This window comes from Acanthochromis polyacanthus, chromosome 8 (assembly GCF_021347895.1).
Source record: "Acanthochromis polyacanthus isolate Apoly-LR-REF ecotype Palm Island chromosome 8, KAUST_Apoly_ChrSc, whole genome shotgun sequence".
NCBI lineage: Eukaryota > Metazoa > Chordata > Actinopteri > Pomacentridae > Acanthochromis > Acanthochromis polyacanthus.
The window spans coordinates 16,800,562-16,820,739 of NC_067120.1; the positions used below are offsets into that span (position 1 = coordinate 16,800,562).

At 41.9% G+C, this 20,178-nt stretch overlaps 1 protein-coding gene across 2 annotated transcripts in view; it reads right to left on the reverse strand.

Annotated features, from left to right (window-relative positions):
• Positions 1–774: 774 nt before the first annotated feature.
• Positions 775–20,178, reverse strand: part of mon2 (MON2 homolog, regulator of endosome-to-Golgi trafficking) — a 35,200-nt gene continuing 15,796 nt past the window's right edge. Inside the window, exons 13-35 of one of the 2 annotated variants that reach the window (XM_022206518.2) lie at positions 18,973–19,054; positions 18,231–18,412; positions 17,497–17,609; positions 16,387–16,491; positions 15,927–16,007; positions 15,764–15,837; positions 15,475–15,565; positions 15,226–15,327; positions 13,061–13,171; positions 12,173–12,348; positions 11,853–12,015; positions 11,048–11,341; positions 10,701–10,899; positions 9,470–10,113; positions 8,811–8,954; positions 7,818–7,835; positions 7,183–7,311; positions 4,886–5,076; positions 4,744–4,804; positions 4,531–4,654; positions 4,050–4,257; positions 2,007–2,089; positions 775–1,527 (exon numbers count right to left, since the gene is read on the reverse strand). In XM_022206518.2, coding sequence (XP_022062210.2) covers positions 1,364–1,527; positions 2,007–2,089; positions 4,050–4,257; positions 4,531–4,654; positions 4,744–4,804; positions 4,886–5,076; positions 7,183–7,311; positions 7,818–7,835; positions 8,811–8,954; positions 9,470–10,113; positions 10,701–10,899; positions 11,048–11,341; positions 11,853–12,015; positions 12,173–12,348; positions 13,061–13,171; positions 15,226–15,327; positions 15,475–15,565; positions 15,764–15,837; positions 15,927–16,007; positions 16,387–16,491; positions 17,497–17,609; positions 18,231–18,412; positions 18,973–19,054 — 3,539 coding nt within the window. In that variant the 3' untranslated portion in view covers positions 775–1,363. The remainder of the gene's footprint in view (positions 1,528–2,006; positions 2,090–4,049; positions 4,258–4,530; positions 4,655–4,743; positions 4,805–4,885; positions 5,077–7,182; positions 7,312–7,817; positions 7,836–8,810; positions 8,955–9,469; positions 10,114–10,700; positions 10,900–11,047; positions 11,342–11,852; positions 12,016–12,172; positions 12,349–13,060; positions 13,172–15,225; positions 15,328–15,474; positions 15,566–15,763; positions 15,838–15,926; positions 16,008–16,386; positions 16,492–17,496; positions 17,610–18,230; positions 18,413–18,972; positions 19,055–20,178) is intronic. The other variant, XM_022206520.2, reaches the window with a different exon arrangement.

Here is a 20,178-nt window from a genome sequence, read left to right on the forward strand (position 1 = left end):
TGTAGAAGTAGATTCTCAGAGTTGCCACCTACAGGCAAAAAAAGAAGTTGTAGCTGCTGGACTTACACCACCTACTGGCCCTTTTGTTCACTTTTTTGTGTCAGCGTTTTGGTTTTAACATTTTAAAACATGAGTTCTTTTTTCAAACATGAAACAGCAAAAAGTCCTGCAGATAAATCAGTTTTTTGTTCATTTAAAAGACCTAGCGATCATGAATATACTCTGACCAGTCAACATTAAAACAACAGAGAGCGAATAACATTGATCATCTCCTTACAATGCGCTGTTTTGCTGGAAAACCTCGAGTCCTGGCATTTGTGCAGATTCTCGTTGAGCACTCGTAGGATGCTCTGGGAAAAAAAACCCTGATCTATGAAGGCCTCGCTCCACATCTCCCAGGTCTGAAATGATCCACTGCCAAGGTCCCAGTAGTAAACAACACACTACACCTCCAGAAGTCCTGTGTCTATTGACCAGAGTTGTTTTTGGCAGCAGAAATAGGACCTACGCAGCCTACACAATATTATTACGACGTGATTTTAATATTGTGACTGTTCAGTGTCCAATGATTAAAAAAAACATTAGAAAAATAAAGTTAAAGGGAATCTGAAAATAAAAACTAGGATGTTCAATGAGTATGGCATGTTAAGGAGGCTTAGCTCATTTTATATTAAAATTATTGCGCCCTTTACATATAGGGAACATTTGAACTGCTACGATTATTCAATATAACTTTAATATGCACTATAACTGAGCACACTCACAGCACAGAGCTGATTGTAGAATTGTCCCATTTATTTTATACAGACACATACATCCCTTCTCAGATGGCTGGCTAAAGATGACATGGAATGTTACAGTAAGATTTGTTTTCTTGCATAAAATCCTCACTGTTGAAAATGTTGCAAAAGTAAGTGTTCATTTTTAAGATCAATAAAGCCCCAGTTTTTGCAGTTTTTTTTCTTAATTACATCATCAACACTATCACCACACACTGTACATCGACGCAGCCTCTTCAGGAGAATGAAACAAACTAAACCCAGAGGCAACACTGCAATTATTATTATGATTTTTTTTAAATCTCTGTAGTTAACAGGCGAGTGCAGTCAGTCTGTATGAGAATGGAAAGGGGGCTAATGCGTTATCAGCTCACATGAGAAGCATACGATGATGCGTATGACGGTCAGGGTCATCAGCGTGGTCTGAGGCGGTCTTGGATCTCTGTTCACCGTGGGTTGCTTCATGTCACCGTAGATGAGGCTCGTGTGGAGTTCATGTCCGTGCGCTTTGCGAAGCACTCGGGTGGAGAAGACACATTCAAGATTTCTTCATTATAAAAACAAGGAGCCGAGCGTGAGCCTGGTCAGGACTCTCCATTCTGGACTTTGGAGACAGGTGGCTGCATAAAGTCTTTAAAGGGCCCCAGGGCCTCCTTCAGGGCTGAGCTCACCTCAGACGACGAGCACGTAATGCACTCTACCAGCGTGGGGTACAGGGCAATCACCTGAGCCCATGTGTTGCCATCCACTGCAGGCAGTAAACAAAGGAACAGCGGAGCAAGGAAGGGGGGAAAATACAAAGGAGGAGCAGGGATGGGAGGGAGAGGAAGGAAGAGAATATGAATTGTGATTGAAGGCAATCAAAGGAATAATTTGCTTGATAAAATTCCCCACAGGCATATGGAAATGAGTTTTCCTCAGAATAAAGGGCAATATAATGCAAACATGTTGAAGGGCACTTCAAAAACGTAATTTCAGAACGCTCACTCCAATTTATTGGAGGCACAGAAAAACCAACCATTTCATGTAATTGACCTGGCTGGAAATGTAAATAGTTCCACCCAGATTGGAAATAAAACTCATCTAAAAAACGCTCCCAACTGTCCTCTGACATATTTATCAGGAATGCATAGATGATAGATACAGTGGCATTACTGCATTTTTTTAAAATTATGTCCCCTTATCCTTCCAAGACGTATTTAATCAGTGACACAGTCTGATACTCACCATTTTCTGGCTGTGTCTTTTTAAGTGAATCCATCAAAGTGCTGATAGCTTTCAGGACAAAGATAATCTCTGTCACTTGTTGCCTAAAATAAAAAAGAGCAACGGTTTCATTAGTTACAAAGACACAGAAGTAGGGGGAAAGTGAAAAAGACAAGCACAGAGGGTGAGCGCTGACAATTCATTTGGATCTCAGATGATGGTTGTGAACAAAATTATAAACTTGTCCATAACTGGGTAAGCTACAATTTAAGTGTAAATTTTATGCTAATTTACAGGTTTATAGTTGTATTTTGGGCGTCTACTAGAATATATCTTAATTTCCAAAACACAGTTTGTCTTCTCATACTGTACTAGTACATTGCTGCAGCAACTCCTCTCCCTCTCTGTATGAATCACTCTATTTTAGCTCTTTACTCTCTTTAGGCCCCCTACTGAGCCTCAGAAAGCTAGAATTTCCACCTCATGGCTGCATGCTTATGTAAACTAGGTTGCACTTCATGCCCATGTCTGTTCAGAATCAAATACGTAGCAAAGATCTGTGCTAATTCATCGAAAGAAACAAAAAACTGAGTCCTACTCTTTGTATGCATTCACACAGAACAGAAACTTGCTTCAAATAGCAAGAATTAGGATGTTTAAATTCTAAAATGTGGATGCTTCACACATCAAACCAGCGGCACAAATGATCTGTACAATCAAGGTTTCAAAGTCCGAGTTTCAAGGTGGACACCCAAATAGCATCACCAATTCAGTGTCCAAACAATCGTGAAATACGGTCATTATCTCTCCTTCTGTTTCAGTGCCATGGTGTTGAACTCTGGCCAGAAAACTGTTTTTGTAGACCATTATGATGTCACAGCGAATCTAACCTTTGACCTTTCGGATATAAAACGTCATCTCCTCATCATCATATCCTATTGAAAGTTTGTGTGAATGAATTCTTAAATTATGGCAAAATGTGGTTTGTGAGGTCACAGCTAACGCTTGACTGTCAAATTCTAAACAGCTCTTCCTCCAAGTGAATGTCCGTGTCAAATTTGAGGAAATTCTTTCAAGAGCATGACACTTTCAGCCTTCAATTTAGCAAAGCAACCCAAAAATGCGGCACAAGTGTATAAAACTGGAAAAAAAAACAAGGTGCAATCAAAAAGTTGAGAGAAAGTCCCTCTTTTGACTGTCCAATGGAATGCTTCAAAGTCACACTCATGAGTCAGGATTCATTGTTGAGACTTGTGTTACATGTGCTGTTCAGATTTTATCATGGACATCAAACTGCAGCAGAAAGCAAACAATATATTCTCTGTCAGTCAGCAGACGGGATAATCCAGCCTTCATGTCGACGACGTGAAGAGAGGTGTGTCTGCAGCTCTGACCCAGCGAGCAAACAGCAGTTTTCACAGTGGAGGAGCAGACGTTACACAACATACACTGGAAAATGTGCAGCAGGGAAGCAGCTCGTCGTTTCCCTCAATGCTCACCACAAATTCGTCTGTCAGGGGCAAACTATCAGCGGTGAGTTTGGATGCAACAACACAATTGCTGCACCCAACTTGCGATATAATTGCCTGACTGTGACTTCTTCCTCTTCCCCAAAATGACATTCAAGCTACCATTACCACACAGTGGCAGAAATGCAGTGCTCATTGCAGATGGTGCTTGACATGCTGATAGAACCAGACCTCCGGGGAGCGTACGGAGCGCAGCGGGAGTGCTGGGAGCAGTGGATCACGGCACAAGAACGCTACTTTGAAGTGGATAGCAATTGAAAACAGGTTCCTTTTTATGCTTTTTATGCTTTTCACACATGCAGCCGCTGATCATTTTAATCGCGACCCCACCTCGTTTGGTGGTTTTGTGCTTTTTATAATGCAGAAATACAACGATGGACACGTGGAAATAACTGGAGTGGTCCTGGGTTTCATAGTAGAAATTCTCTTGTAATGAAAGGATGAAGGATTTGTAATAAATAAAGCACTCTTTGCCAAAAAAACAAAAAGCAGGCGTACTATGTTCACGTTTATTCACACGCATAGAGGGTTATACCTGGGCAGGGGGCACCGTCCACTCAATCTCTCATCCTCCACGTAGCGTCGGAGGACATCCTGGGACCTCTTGAGGAGCACAGAGAGAGCCATACGAGAGATGTAGCCCTCCTGCGGGGTGGACACTTTGTTGCTGAAGGAAAACTGCAGCAATGTCTCAAAACACACCTTAGAAAACTCCTCTCTCATCCGCACATCTATCTCTGCCTCTGTCGAGAGAAAGACATATACATATTAGACTTCAGAGTGATTTACAGTGAGTGGACTGACAAGAATTTACTGTCTCAATCAGCGCATGAAGAGTGTGACATGAGGCATTGTTGGTGATAATCCACAGACGGGGCTTTCGCAACAAACCAAACACTTAATGGTTACAGTATTTATTCCAACACTTGGCCACCCTGCTGTCTCACCAGTGTCAGTAATAGAAGTAAACAACAGTGCTAAAGTCAACTTCATTTAGCTGCCAAATCCCATAATACCTGTGAACGAGGGAGACTGCGAGTGAATGGAGCCTTTATTGAGCATAGTCATGATCTGCCCAACAAAATCTTTGGGGATGAAATTGGCAAACGGTAAAATTTCTGTGCTGATCAACTGGACCACCTAAAATGAAGAAGACACAAAGCAGGATGTGAGAAAATTGACAAAATCATTTTTTTTAATATTACTGGATGCTGGGAGCAAACATTTACCTCCACATCAATGGCTTCATTCTTCTGAAATTCCTGGATGGACAGGTTATCTGGAGGAGTGCTGTGAAAGGGAAAGAATTAGCTTGCTGCTTAGAAATTCTGAAACTTGCAAAGTCTAAATCAATGCATTAAAAATGTGTACCTTTTGGTAAAGAGAAAATCTTCAAAGGCATTGGCCAACTCTGGCCACATAGTGTCAAACTTCCCAGACGAGGCATGCTGTCGTGCCACCGGCAGTCCGATAGACAGCACCTTGAGCAGAGATGAAACCGCGAGCTTCCAGGTGCTCTCCGATGGACAGGCATACTTCAGACCTAAGGGCATTCTTAAAGTCTTGAGGGCAAAAGGAGAAAGAAAAAAAGAAGAAAGCAACAACACTACATCATGAGACTGAAACACAGAGGAAGACTTCAAATAAATCTTTAAACGAGCATAAATACTCCAAGCACCTTTGTTTCCTTTATACTGTCATGTGGTGAGATGAATTCATCACAGCATCAAAGCAGTATTTCAAGACATTTTCACACCAACAGAGGCCTTCTCGAAATTTCATTCAAAACTAACACAATAACAGACTTTCTCCACTTTCTCGAGAACAGCTGGGTTCCCCCAAGGTTAAGATTTTACGAGAATCGCCTTCTTGCTGTGGAGCCAAAATGAGGGTGGGGGCGAGATTTGGATCTGTCCATAGGGAACCCTCTTAATAGTTCCTTGGCAAATTAACTCTGCACAGTTTGGGTTTTCCTATAAACACACTTTAGTTAAACGCAGGTGACTTTCAATGAATTTCACCAATAAAATGTTTTTCTGTTTGACAGCTTGTGTTCAGAAAATGTTTGGAAAATTCTGGTCATCACGCATTGCAGTACAGCTGCACAGTACACGATTTCAGCATTTAGAAAGCGATGTGCGCGTGTGATCACATTGCAGGAAGAGTAATGTGCAGTTCGTTACAGTAACTCAAACGCATCATTGTACAACTTCTTCTGAAGGCTCAGTTTTCATTTTCCATGACTAATCCCCCAGAGAAGTCTGTCTGATAGAGCATAATTTACTTCTTATTCTTGGAAACACTACATTTTTTTCATGCATAATTTCTCAGACGGAGTTTGTTGGGACGCAGGCTCGACACGTACACAGCAGAATGAGTAGAAAACAGCAATACTGAAAGGAAGATTAAGTAGCAAAAAAGAAACACAACATGAGTTGTAACAAAATGTTTTGGCTACACAATGGATGGTGTTGACCAGAAACAGGTATGCCGTTTCCATTGTTTTGCAATTGTTGCCACCACATCAGGCAACACAGGTAATTTGTTTGATCATTTAAGTCAGCACAACCAAGGCAACAAAAACAAGTATTCAAGTCAACTTGTGAAAATTCCTGTATTTTGTTTGCAATATTACTGAAAAACAAAATATCGCAACGTTACTCTTGGGATCAACACGATCAGGTCAGAAGGAGGTGAAATCTGTCCGGAGGCTGATGAACAGAATCCCAGAATTAACTCGTGATTTTTAAATATAACAAACTAACTGCATGAAATCGGGCTTGTTTTTCCCCACCCAGTATGATTGGAATGTAACTTACAACTTTTATTCCTTACTGGCTCGTTTCACGCACCTCAACAAGCTGTAAACATCACACTGACATATTATCACCTTATAAAGCTAATACGAAAAACATGTCAGCAGATACTGGCTCATTTATACTTCCAGCAGACACAGAGAAAGATTACTGTCATTTTTGTTTGTGTCCACGTAATGAATGAAAGCAGCTGCGTGCTGGAGCCAGAGACAACTGTCAAGCTGTTGGCCAGAAAACCAAATCAATGAGTTATAAAATTCTAAAAAGCTCAAAGGAACTCGGAAAAACTGCGGAGTCGTACGGGTTTGTCATGATGAGATACACAAGTTCATTTTACTCATTGTTAGAACATATTTTTTTGTAACAGCTGCTTTAAGAGAAAATTGTAATGCCAAAGTTTGGGCTTCACTTTAGAAATCTTAGTGGGGAAAAAAAATCCCAAGTGGTCGAGTATACCACACCTTGACTTTACCACAGATAGCAATTTGGAAGCAATTTAATGTTTACATTATAAATCCACCCGGCCACACTTTATGAGTGCACAGGGTTCAACAATAATTGGGACTCAATGGGTGGCCAGTACAGAAGCACTTTTAAAAAGCAAACTTGACATGTTCCTCTTCTTTACTGGGCCAAACAAAAAATTAAGCATCGCTTTATGCTGCCCCCAGTCTAACTGTGAAACGTTACCCACCAACAGAGACAACCAAGATTACAAACAAACACTGCAAGTAGTTTGGTTCTGAAAATAGGTTTTGAAGGTTATTCAATCCGAAAAGCTTTTTGCTCATTTTCCTTTCTTTCACAAACAAAACGAATTTCCAGCAATTCCAGAAGTTTACTAGAAAATACCTTGATGATATTCTGCAGCACTTTCTCATTGATGACAGCTTTGTGACAGGCTGTTTTATGGTACAGGTCCACCACCACCTCCAAGGAGCGCTCAGCAAAGGGCACATAGTTTAAGGCAACCCATTCGGCCTGTGGGGGCAGAAAGATTTAACACAAGAAAAAAACAGAAACGGGCGTTAGTCAAGCAAATGTGAAAACTGTAATCGTGAGCTTTTGGCAGATTCACATTCAAAGCGGGGTTTAAAGGCACACTTTGTATGTATTTAAGTACACAAGTAGCACACGCATGTAGAGTTATAGGGACTATTAGTTTGCTCTTCAGCTGAAATGCGTACATGACTTGAGTCTACAAAGTGTGTCTTTAAGAAAAACAAAATCACACGTGTGCATATGAACGTCACAAAAACCACAAAAATTAACTGAAAATGAACTCCACAGGGACTGTGCACACAAAGGCATAACCACCAGTTAGTGGCAGGCGGGGGGGGGGGGGGCATGGAGTGAGTGAGACGCAGATGAGACGCGAGAGCCTACCATGCGGAGTGATATCTCATCTGCCGCAGAGGGTAGGTCATCACCATTCAGCACAGCTTAGTACAACTATAGAGGTTGCTGAAAGAGATGATGAAACTCACCGGTGCAAACAGCTGGATCTAAAATGGTTATCCAGTGAGTAGTTCCAAGAAACAGAATGAGAGAAGAGTGCAATTAAACTGATGGTTTAAAAGTCGTATCGAATTTGCAGTTGCTTGCTGGCTAATGATTCAATAATCAGGACCGGTTTGGGGAAAATAAAACAGTCCGAGCATCGAGCACTTTAGAGGCAATCTGACAGCAGTGGATAAAAGCCAAAAAGGCAATAAGGACCACCCATAACATCTGTTTGGCTGCGTGGGAATTTTGTTTGACCATCTCACTTAAACAAATGAAAGAGATTCAGATAAACAACGACGTCCCATAGGGCTGAGATCGTACCCCACATGCAGGACTATCAGTCAGGATTTAAAACATGAAGTATGTCGGGGGAAGAAATCTCAGCATAACTATACCACTCTGCCACTGTTAGATAAAAGACAACTCTCAGCATTCTGCGCATGATCCACATCTGCTGGATGTTATAAACTGATGGCAAGCCGCTTGTAGTTTCCGAGAACAAAAGGAAACAAAATGACACCGATATCGGAACAATATTGTGAAATTAGTTGACTGTTTTCATAAATCAAGCAATGTTGCTCATGATTACTGGGTGCCGTGGAAATCAAAGTTTGCTTTAATGAACATGAACTACTCTGGAACTGAAAAGTGGTGAAACATTTCTCTGGCGTGCTGCCAGCAAGATGAATCATGAGGGAGGAAATTTGAGGAAGCAATGGCTCAGGGCTACAAACGGGGGTTCAGAAGAAAATGAAGAGCCACGATAGGGGCTTCATAAGGACTCCATTGAAGGGGCAAGGGAGAGGAGGTGCTTTATGAATATCAGAGAAGAGGCATGACTTTTCTGAGAATGGCTGAAGAGAGCGATGAATAACAGTGTATGCCATCCAACATTCGAATGAAAAAAATATATAGAAAAAGAAACAAATTGCAAATGAAAATCAAGCAGTCAAATGGCCAGTTTAATTTCCTACCTGGTTGTATTTGGCATTGGCCACGTGTTTGGTTTCCATCCTGCCGTACTGAGGAGGCTTGCAGGAGAACTCCACGAAAAGTAGCAGCTGTTCAAAGATGGCTGGGTACATGACCTGCAGGTTCTCCGGGCCCACACAGATGGCCTGCAGCAGGGAGGGAAGGGAGGAACAAACACTGCTGACATCCACCACGGGGCTGCATATTGCATAATTTAGCAGACTGACACATTCTTTCCTGGGCTGAGATGATACAAAATGGGAAGAGATAACTAGCAGGGAGAGTAAAGGCTTTCTCAAAAACACTGAATTCATGGTATAATGTGGACAATTTAAGATGACTTGGTTAAACAAGCAACCCAAAGACGTCACCTTGGGCTCTGAGAAATTGCGATGGGCACCTTTTCTCATTTTCTGACATTTTAAGGCTGAATAAATAAATTAAAGTTATTTGAATAATCAAAAATAGAAAGGAGAAAGCGAGAGGAAAGACAACACAGGCCCTCCTGCTGGATGATTTGCACATATTTAACACCGCTAAATCAATAAGACACTCCACCCAGCTTTTATTTAGACACCATTTTGCAGGCTGTAAAAACGTATCGTAGTTGATATGTGAAAAACATCTTTGACACCAAACATTTTAAAATTTCCTTTCCCACCTTCTGCAAAACATCCAGAGCAGTGAGCACAGCTTCCTGCAGGCTGGTGAGTACCGCCTCAGTGTAGGAGGGGAGGATGAAGGGCGAGGCATCGCTGCTGATAGGCACAGACACGGCCCCATGGAGGATGACCCCTAGCTTTTTCAGATCCTCCATACTAAAGTTGGCTTTGATGTGCTGGTAGAGTGCTGGGAAAATCTGGATCAATGCTGTGAGGAAGGGCTGGCTAGGGATGAAGGACAGCTTCTCTGTCGGGCCACTGGGCGGCCTTGTGCTGTCCGTTCCTGTTCGGTACCACGTGTTCCATGCAGACCACCACAAAGCCGAGTCCTCTAATGCCGACTCCTCCCCTGGTGGAGGCGCCTGCAGCTCAGCACCGTTGTACCGCGTCAACCGTTCCACCAGCGAATCTGAACGCACCAGGGGTCTCCCAGGGCCTGACGCTGACAGGGGGTCGATGAGCACAGGGGGGACGCCCATGGCGGCGAGTGCGTCACCTGCTTTGTCTGAGTCTTTAACAGGTGTAACAATCTGTAGGATCTCTTGAAAGCTCTTGAGGGCGGCCAGGGAGACCTCGTTGTTTTTGCTCAGAGCAGCCGACTGAATGTGGTTCAGCAGCACCTCCCAGGCCTCGAAGAAATCCCCTGCAGATACACAGCATAAAGATGGCACAGTGTGAGGCTGCCAATTAGCAGCATGTGTCAACTGGAAATAATTGTGACATTTAGCACTTTGATATGTGAGGTTTCAAGCCAACATGAGGCAGCTAGTAGTTCAAAAGGACCACATAGCCATAATAATGGCCACAACTGGAAGCACATCAGCCTTTTACCACTGTGCCCCGACATTTTGAATGTCGTACAACCATCCAAGGTTGCCCATTTGATAATTTGCAATGGCCAGACAGTCATTTATTATAACTATGTTGTATGTAGGAAAAGCAGTTTCCATCTTTTATGTGTTCTATGCTGGGAAGCTGTTGTATGTTATGAGCCACTTCTTGTAATGATTGAGTCAAACACAGTTAATGAGAAGCACATGTTCTATTATTCATATCTCCCTGGAAAATTAATCCTGTCCACATGAGGTGTAACTAAATGGGAGGCAGTATAACAGGAAAAACAGCCAGGCTGTTTGTGAACTATTCGTACACTGGGCACAGATTTATCAATACGTTTCAGTATGTATGTCAGACATACTGAATAACACAAAACATTATGTGTGGGCTCACCCAATTGCTGAAGGAGATACCGTCTTGTGTTAAAAATTCGTGCCACCCCTGCTAGTGTCAGCACCCACGTCTCTGCCCACTGTTTTTCAGCGGTATCGCGTGAGTGGTGGATAAGGATGTTCCCACCACCAGATTCAATCTTCTCTTTGTCCGCTGTGGTGGATGATGTCCTCACACAATCTAGCAACTTGAACAGCACCTAAAGATGACACCAATATATGTGAAACAGCAATAATTTTCATTTAAAGGTGCCAGAAAATGTGCTTTTTTTTTGTATAAATAACATTGTTGAGAACCTCCTCCACTGTAACGAAATCTAATGGCAAGGACAAACTCCAGCATGTTACCTTCCAGACCACAATATGCCATGTTGGCTGCTGCAGCAGGGTTCCGTGGGCGGCGATGGTGGAGAACAATGTTTGCCCAGCGCTTTTACGCACGGCAGGCCGTGGGTCGACACACAGCTCTCCCAGCTTGGCGTACAGGCACAGCCACAGGCAGTCAAAGGGAGGGGCGGGGTGGAATGGCCTGTTGAGGGTCTCTCCTCTCTCCTGAGCCTGCTTCTGTAGTGCCTCCTCCTCCCTCTCCAGCTCCTGTGTGATGGCTTCACCCCTTTGGAAGAAGTAGTCTGAAATGTTCCACTGTGGGCAGAAAGGGAAGTGGGGATGGAGAATGGGGGGTGTAAATTGAACAGGAAAGTTGGTAAGATGCTTCTAGCGGTTAGGCTATCTATTACAATAAAGTAATCTCCGAGGAATTGCCACACCTCAAGAGAAATAGCACAGCAAACCACAGATCGATATCAGGTTTTTCATGTCCTGAATACTCGATGAAGCATCTACAAAACGTCTGTGAAGTGCTGGTAAATTAGATAAAAATCGTGCAAAAAAGGGAATATGTTACATTGGAATTGTTTAATCACATTAAAAATACCATGCTTGTATTGGAAAATTTATATTTTCTGTCATCGTTTCACATCTGTTAATTTACCAGCTACACCACATCATTCTACTTGTGGCCTCTCAGAAACGCTTGCTGAACAAAAGTTTTACTATGTAAGCTTGAGCATTCACCATTTCTATGACTCCTGCCTGCATGTTTCAGAAAGCACTTGAAATAAAACCCTACAGCACAAGACATCTGTAATCTCACCAGTAAGCCAATGGATGTGAGGCTGATGTTGAGCTCCTGGTTCTGCAGGCCAAAGCTGCCGGCTACATCCACTACGATCTGGAGGCACGTGCAAGGCATGGTGGGTAGGAAGTCTGTCACCACCAACTGCAGGCACTGGAAGGCTGTTCGGATCAATGACTCACTGAAGGAGACACATGGCACACCTCGGTTTAGTTTCTTAAATTGTTTGACGTGTAAATGTGGATACATACAGATAATTAAGCAGTTGCACTTATTTTAAAACAAGAATTATTAGCAACAATAAAAAAAGCAAAATAAAATCTCCTTTTTGCTCTTACCCTTGATCATTGCGGATGGCTCCTATAACACCCAAAACAAGAGGCCAGCCAGGCCCCAGGCCATCACCCTGGCTCTGTAGGATCTGCAGCACACACTCCAGCTGTTTCTGCCGAATGTCTGCATGCAGCACGTTGGACAACTCCTTCAGGGGGTTCAGCAACAGAAGCTGCAGCCGCTTGGGGATTAAAAGAGGGAGCTTCTGATTGATTTGTTAAACAACAGTACGTTCTTGCTTCGAAAATTATGCTATCCCAACCACACACAGCACAATTTACACAATTTATATATTCAAAATCTGGCGGATAATAAAGCTATTTTATGCACACCATGCTTCACATATTGTGTCACTGCCCTTAGGAATACAGCAACCTGCAGTGGTAAGCCCACACAGCAGGAAAGGCCTTAAAGAAATATTGTGCATTTCTGTGGGAGAGCTATTATGTTTACGGCTCTGTGCCGTTCTATTAACCTCCACACGGTTCCACTGTCCTCTTTTAGATAAGCTTTATGCATTTCCCTTTATCTGTCTCACTAAAGTGAAGGTCATGGGCTCTGTGTTTATGAGAGACAACAGAAAGCGACTGTAGAAATTCAGTTTTTCACATTTTAAGCTTTTGGCAGACACTTATTTGTGCTGACTTACAGTGTGATGGCTGAAGGGATTTCTCAAATGTCAGCACTACAGTGACACCCAGTAAAGACAAACCGTGCTTCTATCTAACAAAATAGTCCAGTGTGCCTATGAAGCTAATAAAACACAGAAACCTTATAAGCAATTAAATGTTGCTTAACTTAGTTTCTACAGAACATTGTCATACAACTGTCTAACAAACTTCATTTTTCTTGTTTTGCGTTTTCGATCATGTGTTGATTGTGCCGTTTCCTACCTGATTTTGGGCCAGTGGAGGGTCATGTTTGTAGGCGAGCCCAGCTTTTATAAGCGCTGTCAATGCCTCAGCCCCCCACTCTCTCATTCTGGAGTTTGGGTGCTGGCAGACCTGCAGGACAAATCACACACACAAACGCAGACACGTGCGCACAATGACGGATCTGACGCAAAAGCTGCTCAGAACAGTTTTTCCCAGCAGTGGTCATAGTGGGTGCGTGTGAAACAAGTAGGTGAAATAAACCACAGACTGTGTGATCGAGCCTGGGATCCCCTGTGACAGACGGTGTAATCATGGAAGTATGGATACACATGGAGAGGCCAGGCTGAGCAGAAACCAGTACAACAGTGTGGTACGAAACCCAAACAATCCCACTAAAAACATTTTAGCTCATCCAAGATCACAATCATCCATCGTCATCAACTAATTACAATTTTTCTGGCATCATACTTTTAAATTCTACAGGGAAAACAGTTTTGCACAAAGACACACTGCTGGGTGCACACTGTAGTTGTACTGCTTTAGAACCCAGATGATCCATGTGTATCCACTTAAAGCCTCACGTTTTCATCACAGCTTTAATCACAGTTTACATCACAGTTTACATCTGTACAAAACAAAAAAAACATAAAGGCGATGCAAATTTTGAGCACATTTTCTTTGAACTATGAAAGCACTGAATTTGAACAAGCAAAGAAAGATACCCAGCATTTTTATCTAAGCATACTTTGCAGGTACAGCTTTAGATTCTGCTTCTTTGACAAATCAGGGCTTCACATTGACAAACTGCGCACAATAAGGCAGGATCAAACACTGAGAGCGGAGCAAACGCACTGTGGACACATTCTGACACTGCGAACTCTCAACTCCAACATGTAAATGTCAGATTGAGAGGAAAAGAGAAGAGATTGGAATAACGTGAGAGAGATGGGAGAAGCTGATGTTTGTGGGGGAGAGAATCTGAGCTTACCTTCTGCAAAACAAACACGTGCGCAAAGAGAGGGGAGATAGATACAGAAAGTGAGAAGAAAACCTCCAAACACACCTTTAGAGATACATGAAAGAGAATTTACAACTACAAAAAGTACTCCCTATATCTGATACAGTGAGTTACAAACAACTATCAACATCTGGCCTCTAATAAGACTCTAGTTCTGTGTGTTGGGCTGAGGATGTCATTCTTTTAACACTGTTGCAACTGTTTTAAAAGCACAATGATGCTCAAATTCTTAAGTCAGGTTGGCATTTCAGTCCTCTGGTATTAACATCATTAATGGCAATCAGCTCCTGCCTGGCTGCGACTACCGCTGTACCAGCTCATTTTTAGAAAGCTGACTCTTTCTCAACATTGTTCTGCACTGTAGCTGGAATTTTTTGAGTCTGTTGAGCTAAACAGGGGTCTCATTCGCAGTGAATAGCACCTTGACCTCCTTCTGGCTCTGCTTTTAAAATCCATTTGTGTGGGCAGCCTATTAGTAGCAAATGAACGTGCAAATATACTAAGCCAATCACATACTACAGCTTTCAATAAAAAGTATGAGCTAAAAAAATTTCATGCACTATAGTCAAGCACAAATTATGTCCGAATTTCTAACAAACTGTAACACAAATGAATGACTTTCATCTTTTCAGTACTTCTAGCGATTTTTCTTCTTCAGTTTTCTCGGAGAAGCAATTTTATTTTTACTTAAGGGGCTCATGTGCCCCAGTCTCCGTGGAAAAATGCTATTATTCAGGTTTCATGACTCGGTAAAGTAACCCAAAAGGGTGAAAGATGCAATTACATCATTTTGACATTCTTTTAACTTCAGACATTCATTATTTTGAGAGATTTGGTGGAAATCTTCAATGAGATTGTTAAAGAGACCATCAGCATTGGGAAATTTATCTGGAGCACTAATGCAACACATCAGATTCTGTGTATTTGTATTGCCTAAAGTAAAAGGAAGTGACTGTATATCGGATCAATGCATACTCAGAAAAATAAATTACATGTTCAAAGTGACAGACGTTAAATTACTGTGGAACCCTCGCTGACAAAGATATCATATTGTATCTTCTATCTTTTTTTTACTGCATTTGAATGAAGTGCAGTCACACTGACACTGTTTTACAAATAAGAGTTTAGCTACACCTCGTTTGCTTTAGTTGCAACTCGAAATTACCTCCAATAAATGACCTGTCAGAGGTCTCCACAGGATCTCAATACGATCCATGTTCACTAGGCCAGTTTCCAGCAGCTTTGCAACCGCAAATAGAGACGGTTCCTGAAATATGAGCAGAAACAGAAAAAGTAGACAATTACTGGACACCTTGCATACCAAATGCAAGATCAAATTAAACTTTATGAGATTTTAACCAAATCATATGAAAAAAATTATCCTCGATATCAGTGAAATGCGGAAACTCTTTACCTTGTTATTTCCATAAGCCATTTCCATGGCTTCCAGAGAGAGCGAACAGAGAGCATTGATCAGGTGATGCAGGGACACATCATCCAGGTACCTGGACCACAGAAAAAGAAGATATATCAGATACATTGGATATGGATATTTTACTTCATACTAAAATGCTGAGAAGTCAGATTTGAACACATAGTATTCTTTACATTTTTTTTTTTTTAAAGATATCTATTTAAAAGCTTCAGAATAAGTAATTGGGGTTTCTATACTGGGTGCTCAGAGATAAAACATTGATCCTTACTGGGAGCTCTCAAACAATCTGGACAGGATGTTGGAGATGACGGGCAGGTCTGTCATCACTGCTGTGGTCAGCACCTGTTCAGGTTAAAGACACAAACACAGAAACTTAGACGAAGCAAAGAGTACAATTCATGCTAAATACAGAGCTTATATAGGAGACTTACCGTACTGGGTCCCTCCACTGCTCGACCGGGCTTCAGGGCACCACCCACCCCTGGCTTAAGCCCCAGGATCCACACTAAGTGCTGGGAGAGAAAATTGAGAAGAGAAAGGAGAGTTGGAATAGAAACTAAATCCATATTAACTGAGAAGGTCATGACTTGTACACCAACGTGCTGCTAGATATTTGTTTTTCCTCACACTCGACAAGAAGATATACAAATGAGAAAGTTGCACAAAGCAAAAACAAAACAGCATTAAAAACAAGCAATATAATACAATTTCATCATTTGGTTTATAGGAGTTATTCTTTGCAGGTCATTTCTTTCCTGACCGACTGTGCAAGTTACATATACATTAATGCATGTATAAATGTAATGGATGTTGTACAGTATTTGGATTGTCTAATTAATTATGGTTGTGTGCGGCTACAAGTTAACATGAGGTACTAGCTGGTTGTATTACCTGAAGTGTCGCCAGCACCAGCTGCCAGGAGGTGCCCAGAACTGCCCCGTGGCAATGGGCCAGGTTCAACAGGGTTCGCATACACTGGATGTTCTTGGCAGTCAGCTGACACAGAAACAGTCAGTTATAATACAGCACATTTTAATGCAAATATTATCAGGCATTCAGCTGATCAAAAACAGACCATTAAAATGGTAGAAAAAGCTAAAATGTTCTGTTTGTCTAAAATTATAATCCATTAGTCATGCAGTATGATATCAACTATATGAATTGCCGTTACAAATGAAGGGAGGGGGAATACATGAGCACAGCGTACAGCTATAAAAACACAATATACTGACATTACTATGGGGAAAATTCTGATTGCAGCATCATTATTCCAAGTCAGGGTCAAGGTCACAGCGCATGTATTTTGAAATGTTATTGCCCTCGAGGGAAATTAGATGCAGAAGCATGCCTGACGTGCCTGCGTTAATAACCGTTGTCCCTTACCTGAACGGTGCCTTGAGAAAGAAAGTGTCTGTTTTTATGAGGGTATTATTAGTGGGTGTTGTGCATATTATGCATATTAATAACACCTACAGCCTGGTAAACAAATAGCTTCGTACGTGTGTGACTGCTCAGAGAAACCAGCTCAGATAGGACTGCATTTTTGTGAATTAAACATTTAAGTGATTCTGATTCAATGTAGATAAAAATACACTATATTGATTACATCGTTGTACTGTATATACTATTAAATTAATAACACAGGTATGAATCTAGCGTAACCCAAATCATAGTTGAGGGTTTGATTTGTTTAGCTGTTTTTCTGGTCTGACGTTGTCTTGACTTGGTGCCACTCGTTTTTGGATTTGTCTTGTCCCAGATTCGACTTTTGTGGTCACGACTAGGGTTCTGGTTTAGAGAGGGAGTACCTTCCTTAACAGCTACAGTTTGGCTTCTTTTTGCAACTATTGCCGCTTTACTGGTAGATTACAGTTTGCATAATTTGTCTCAATTACAAAATGGTTGCAAGCCTTCTTCCTGGAAAACTGCTACATGAATTAAAATATTAAATGTCAAGTGTAGCCATTGCCTCTTCAAAACCGTGTGAATGTGTGTCCTTACCACCACAGTGCCCTGGGGCTGGGCGGTGAGTGGCTGCCCCACAGCCACCACCTGCTGATGGGATTCACTGGAGGGGCTGATAATCTGCACACTCTGGCCCTGGATGGAGTAGGCTGCAGAGAACAGACCCAGACAAACACATGTGTACACAGACACACACACACGCAAAAACACAGGAGTCTAGTCTTTCTATGGGGCTCAGTGAAACACACAAACAGATTTTGTAACAAGCTTACGACATGCAAGAAAAGCTTTCTTAATTAACTCCAAGGCAAACATCCATCGTGAGTCGAGACCCAATTTGCCAGCTTTATCTCTACAAGCTGATATGCAAATAGTGAATGTCTGAGCAGTTGGTTTGAGAGCAGCTGTGTGTGTACGTCTACATTCCCCAGACACATTCTCCTTGGTGTTTCTAATTAGAAGCCACAGTGAAAAGTTATGGATTAATGCAATAAGAGAAGGGCAACAGGGACAGGCAGAATGCCAACAGTTTACATGGTGAGCACATCTAACCATACGGGAGATCAGAAGGGCTCATTAATATAACATAAACTCACATGACCAGAGGCCATCCTCAGGGTGATAGAGGGGGGATTTGTAATGGTTTGCACTGTTTTCCAGGTATTTCTGATTGTATTTGTGCATGTGTGCAGGCGATCTGATCAGACTTGTGAGGTACAGCTTGCATTATTATCTCCATGTAGCAATAAGTGGCATCTGCAGACTGATACCTTTGCTGGAGAGGTTGGCGGTGTTGCTGCTGAGAACAGTCAGGGCGTAGTGTGGTGGCAGAGAGGCCTTGCAAATAGCCGTGATGAAGGCATCACGAGGTGTCACCAGGCCTAAACGTCCGCACAGCGAGGCCATGGTCAGCTCTGCTTTCAGGATGTTCTCCGTGGCCGTTTCATCAGTGCTGAAGACAGAGGACAAGCAGGGAAGTAAGAGAGAAGACAGAAAAAGTAAATGCAGTCTGCAGCTCACAGCAGTATGATATGTTCTCCTGTCATGTGTATCATGGTATTAAATAGGTAGTAATGTCTTAATAAATGCCATTAGGGGTGATTCAGACCTTTATTCAAAGGAAAATAAGATTATTAAACACAGAGGAGGAAAACCTGAAAATGTGTGACACATCCTGACTCTGTCTATATATTTACTTTTGAATTTAAAATAGTAAACTACATTTTTAACTGGTACTTTAAAAAATATTATATTGTAGCACAGAAACTGCACTGCATGGAAACAGTTCAAATCCAAGTCAACCTCTGGTGAAATTTTTAGTATTGGAGCACAAAATAAAACTTTACTCCCTCACAATACACAATGCCAATTGTTTTGCATACTATATAGGTGATTTTTTTTCTTATGTGTAACATAAGCTACCTCTCTCCTACTTGAATCGTTGTTGTAAACACATAACACGACTCCTGACTACAAAACATCTCTCTCTGAACAGGCAGTGGGTGTATTTACCTGGCATCCAGCAGCAGAGACAGAGCAGCCAGGAGACCACACCAGCAGGCACTGACCATCTCCTCCCACACCAGGTGGGCTCCTGAGACAGAGAAACAGACTATTATTGGGTTTATTCAGGAAATATTTCACTTCAGTTTGGGCAGTATCACTTGGACGACATCCATTTCCTATACAGGGTTTCCATAAAGTCTCTTCACAATTTTAAGAATTTATTACAAAGGCAGCTGATGAGACATCTTAACCAGATTTGTTTTATTGTAATCAGTGTTTAATGAAGTTTGTAATCATACCGAAATTGTGTGTTTCAGGTATCCTGTTGGCGAAAGAGGTACTGTTAAATGAAACCCTAAAAAATGGCGACTCCTCAGACCGGTGGATGGGACAATTCCTTGGCCAACACATTCTCCGGATATCACTACGTTGGACTTCTTGCTATGGGGTTTTGTTAAAGACACTGTGCATTGAACAATGATACGAGACATTACTGACTTGAAGCAAAAGATTTCTGATGCCATTGCCACCACTGATGAGGCTATGCTACAGTGAACATGGCAAGAAATCGAGCACCGTCTTGATGTGCTTCATGGTGCCCATATAGAGGGGTATTAAATGAGGTAGAAAAAACTATGGCAACCACTGACTACAATAAAACAAATGTAGTTAACCCTTTAAGCTTCAGTCAATTCCAGCCGTTTTCAGTACAAAAAAATCGCTAATATTCTATTTTTAAATTAAAAAAATGACGAAAAATACGGGGAATATTGGACGCGCATCGGGAGGTGCATTTCCTTGAAAACGACCGATTCGGGGATTTTATACCGACTTCAGGACATGTTTTGGACAAAATAGTTTACTGGCTTGTGTCATCTGATGTAAAAGGTTGGATTATGGCCGTTTTTTGTGGAATCTTTTTTTTTTGTGTGTAATAATAAACCCGGAAATGTGAGTCGCGCTGTGTGCTTTGAAGCCGTGTATAGAGAACGGATGGATGAATATTTGTTTTTGTCGGACAAATGTGTTTTTCTCACCCGCTGTGGTAATCGCATCTGAAAGTGGTTTATACCGGCGGATTCATGAGAATCTAAGCTTTCCATCGGTGTATAGTGTTTGTATAATCGCGTTTGCACCCGTCGGACATTCTTGAAATTCCTATGCAAATTAGTAGGTGTACCGCCGGCGGTACACTGAAGCTTAAAGGGTTAA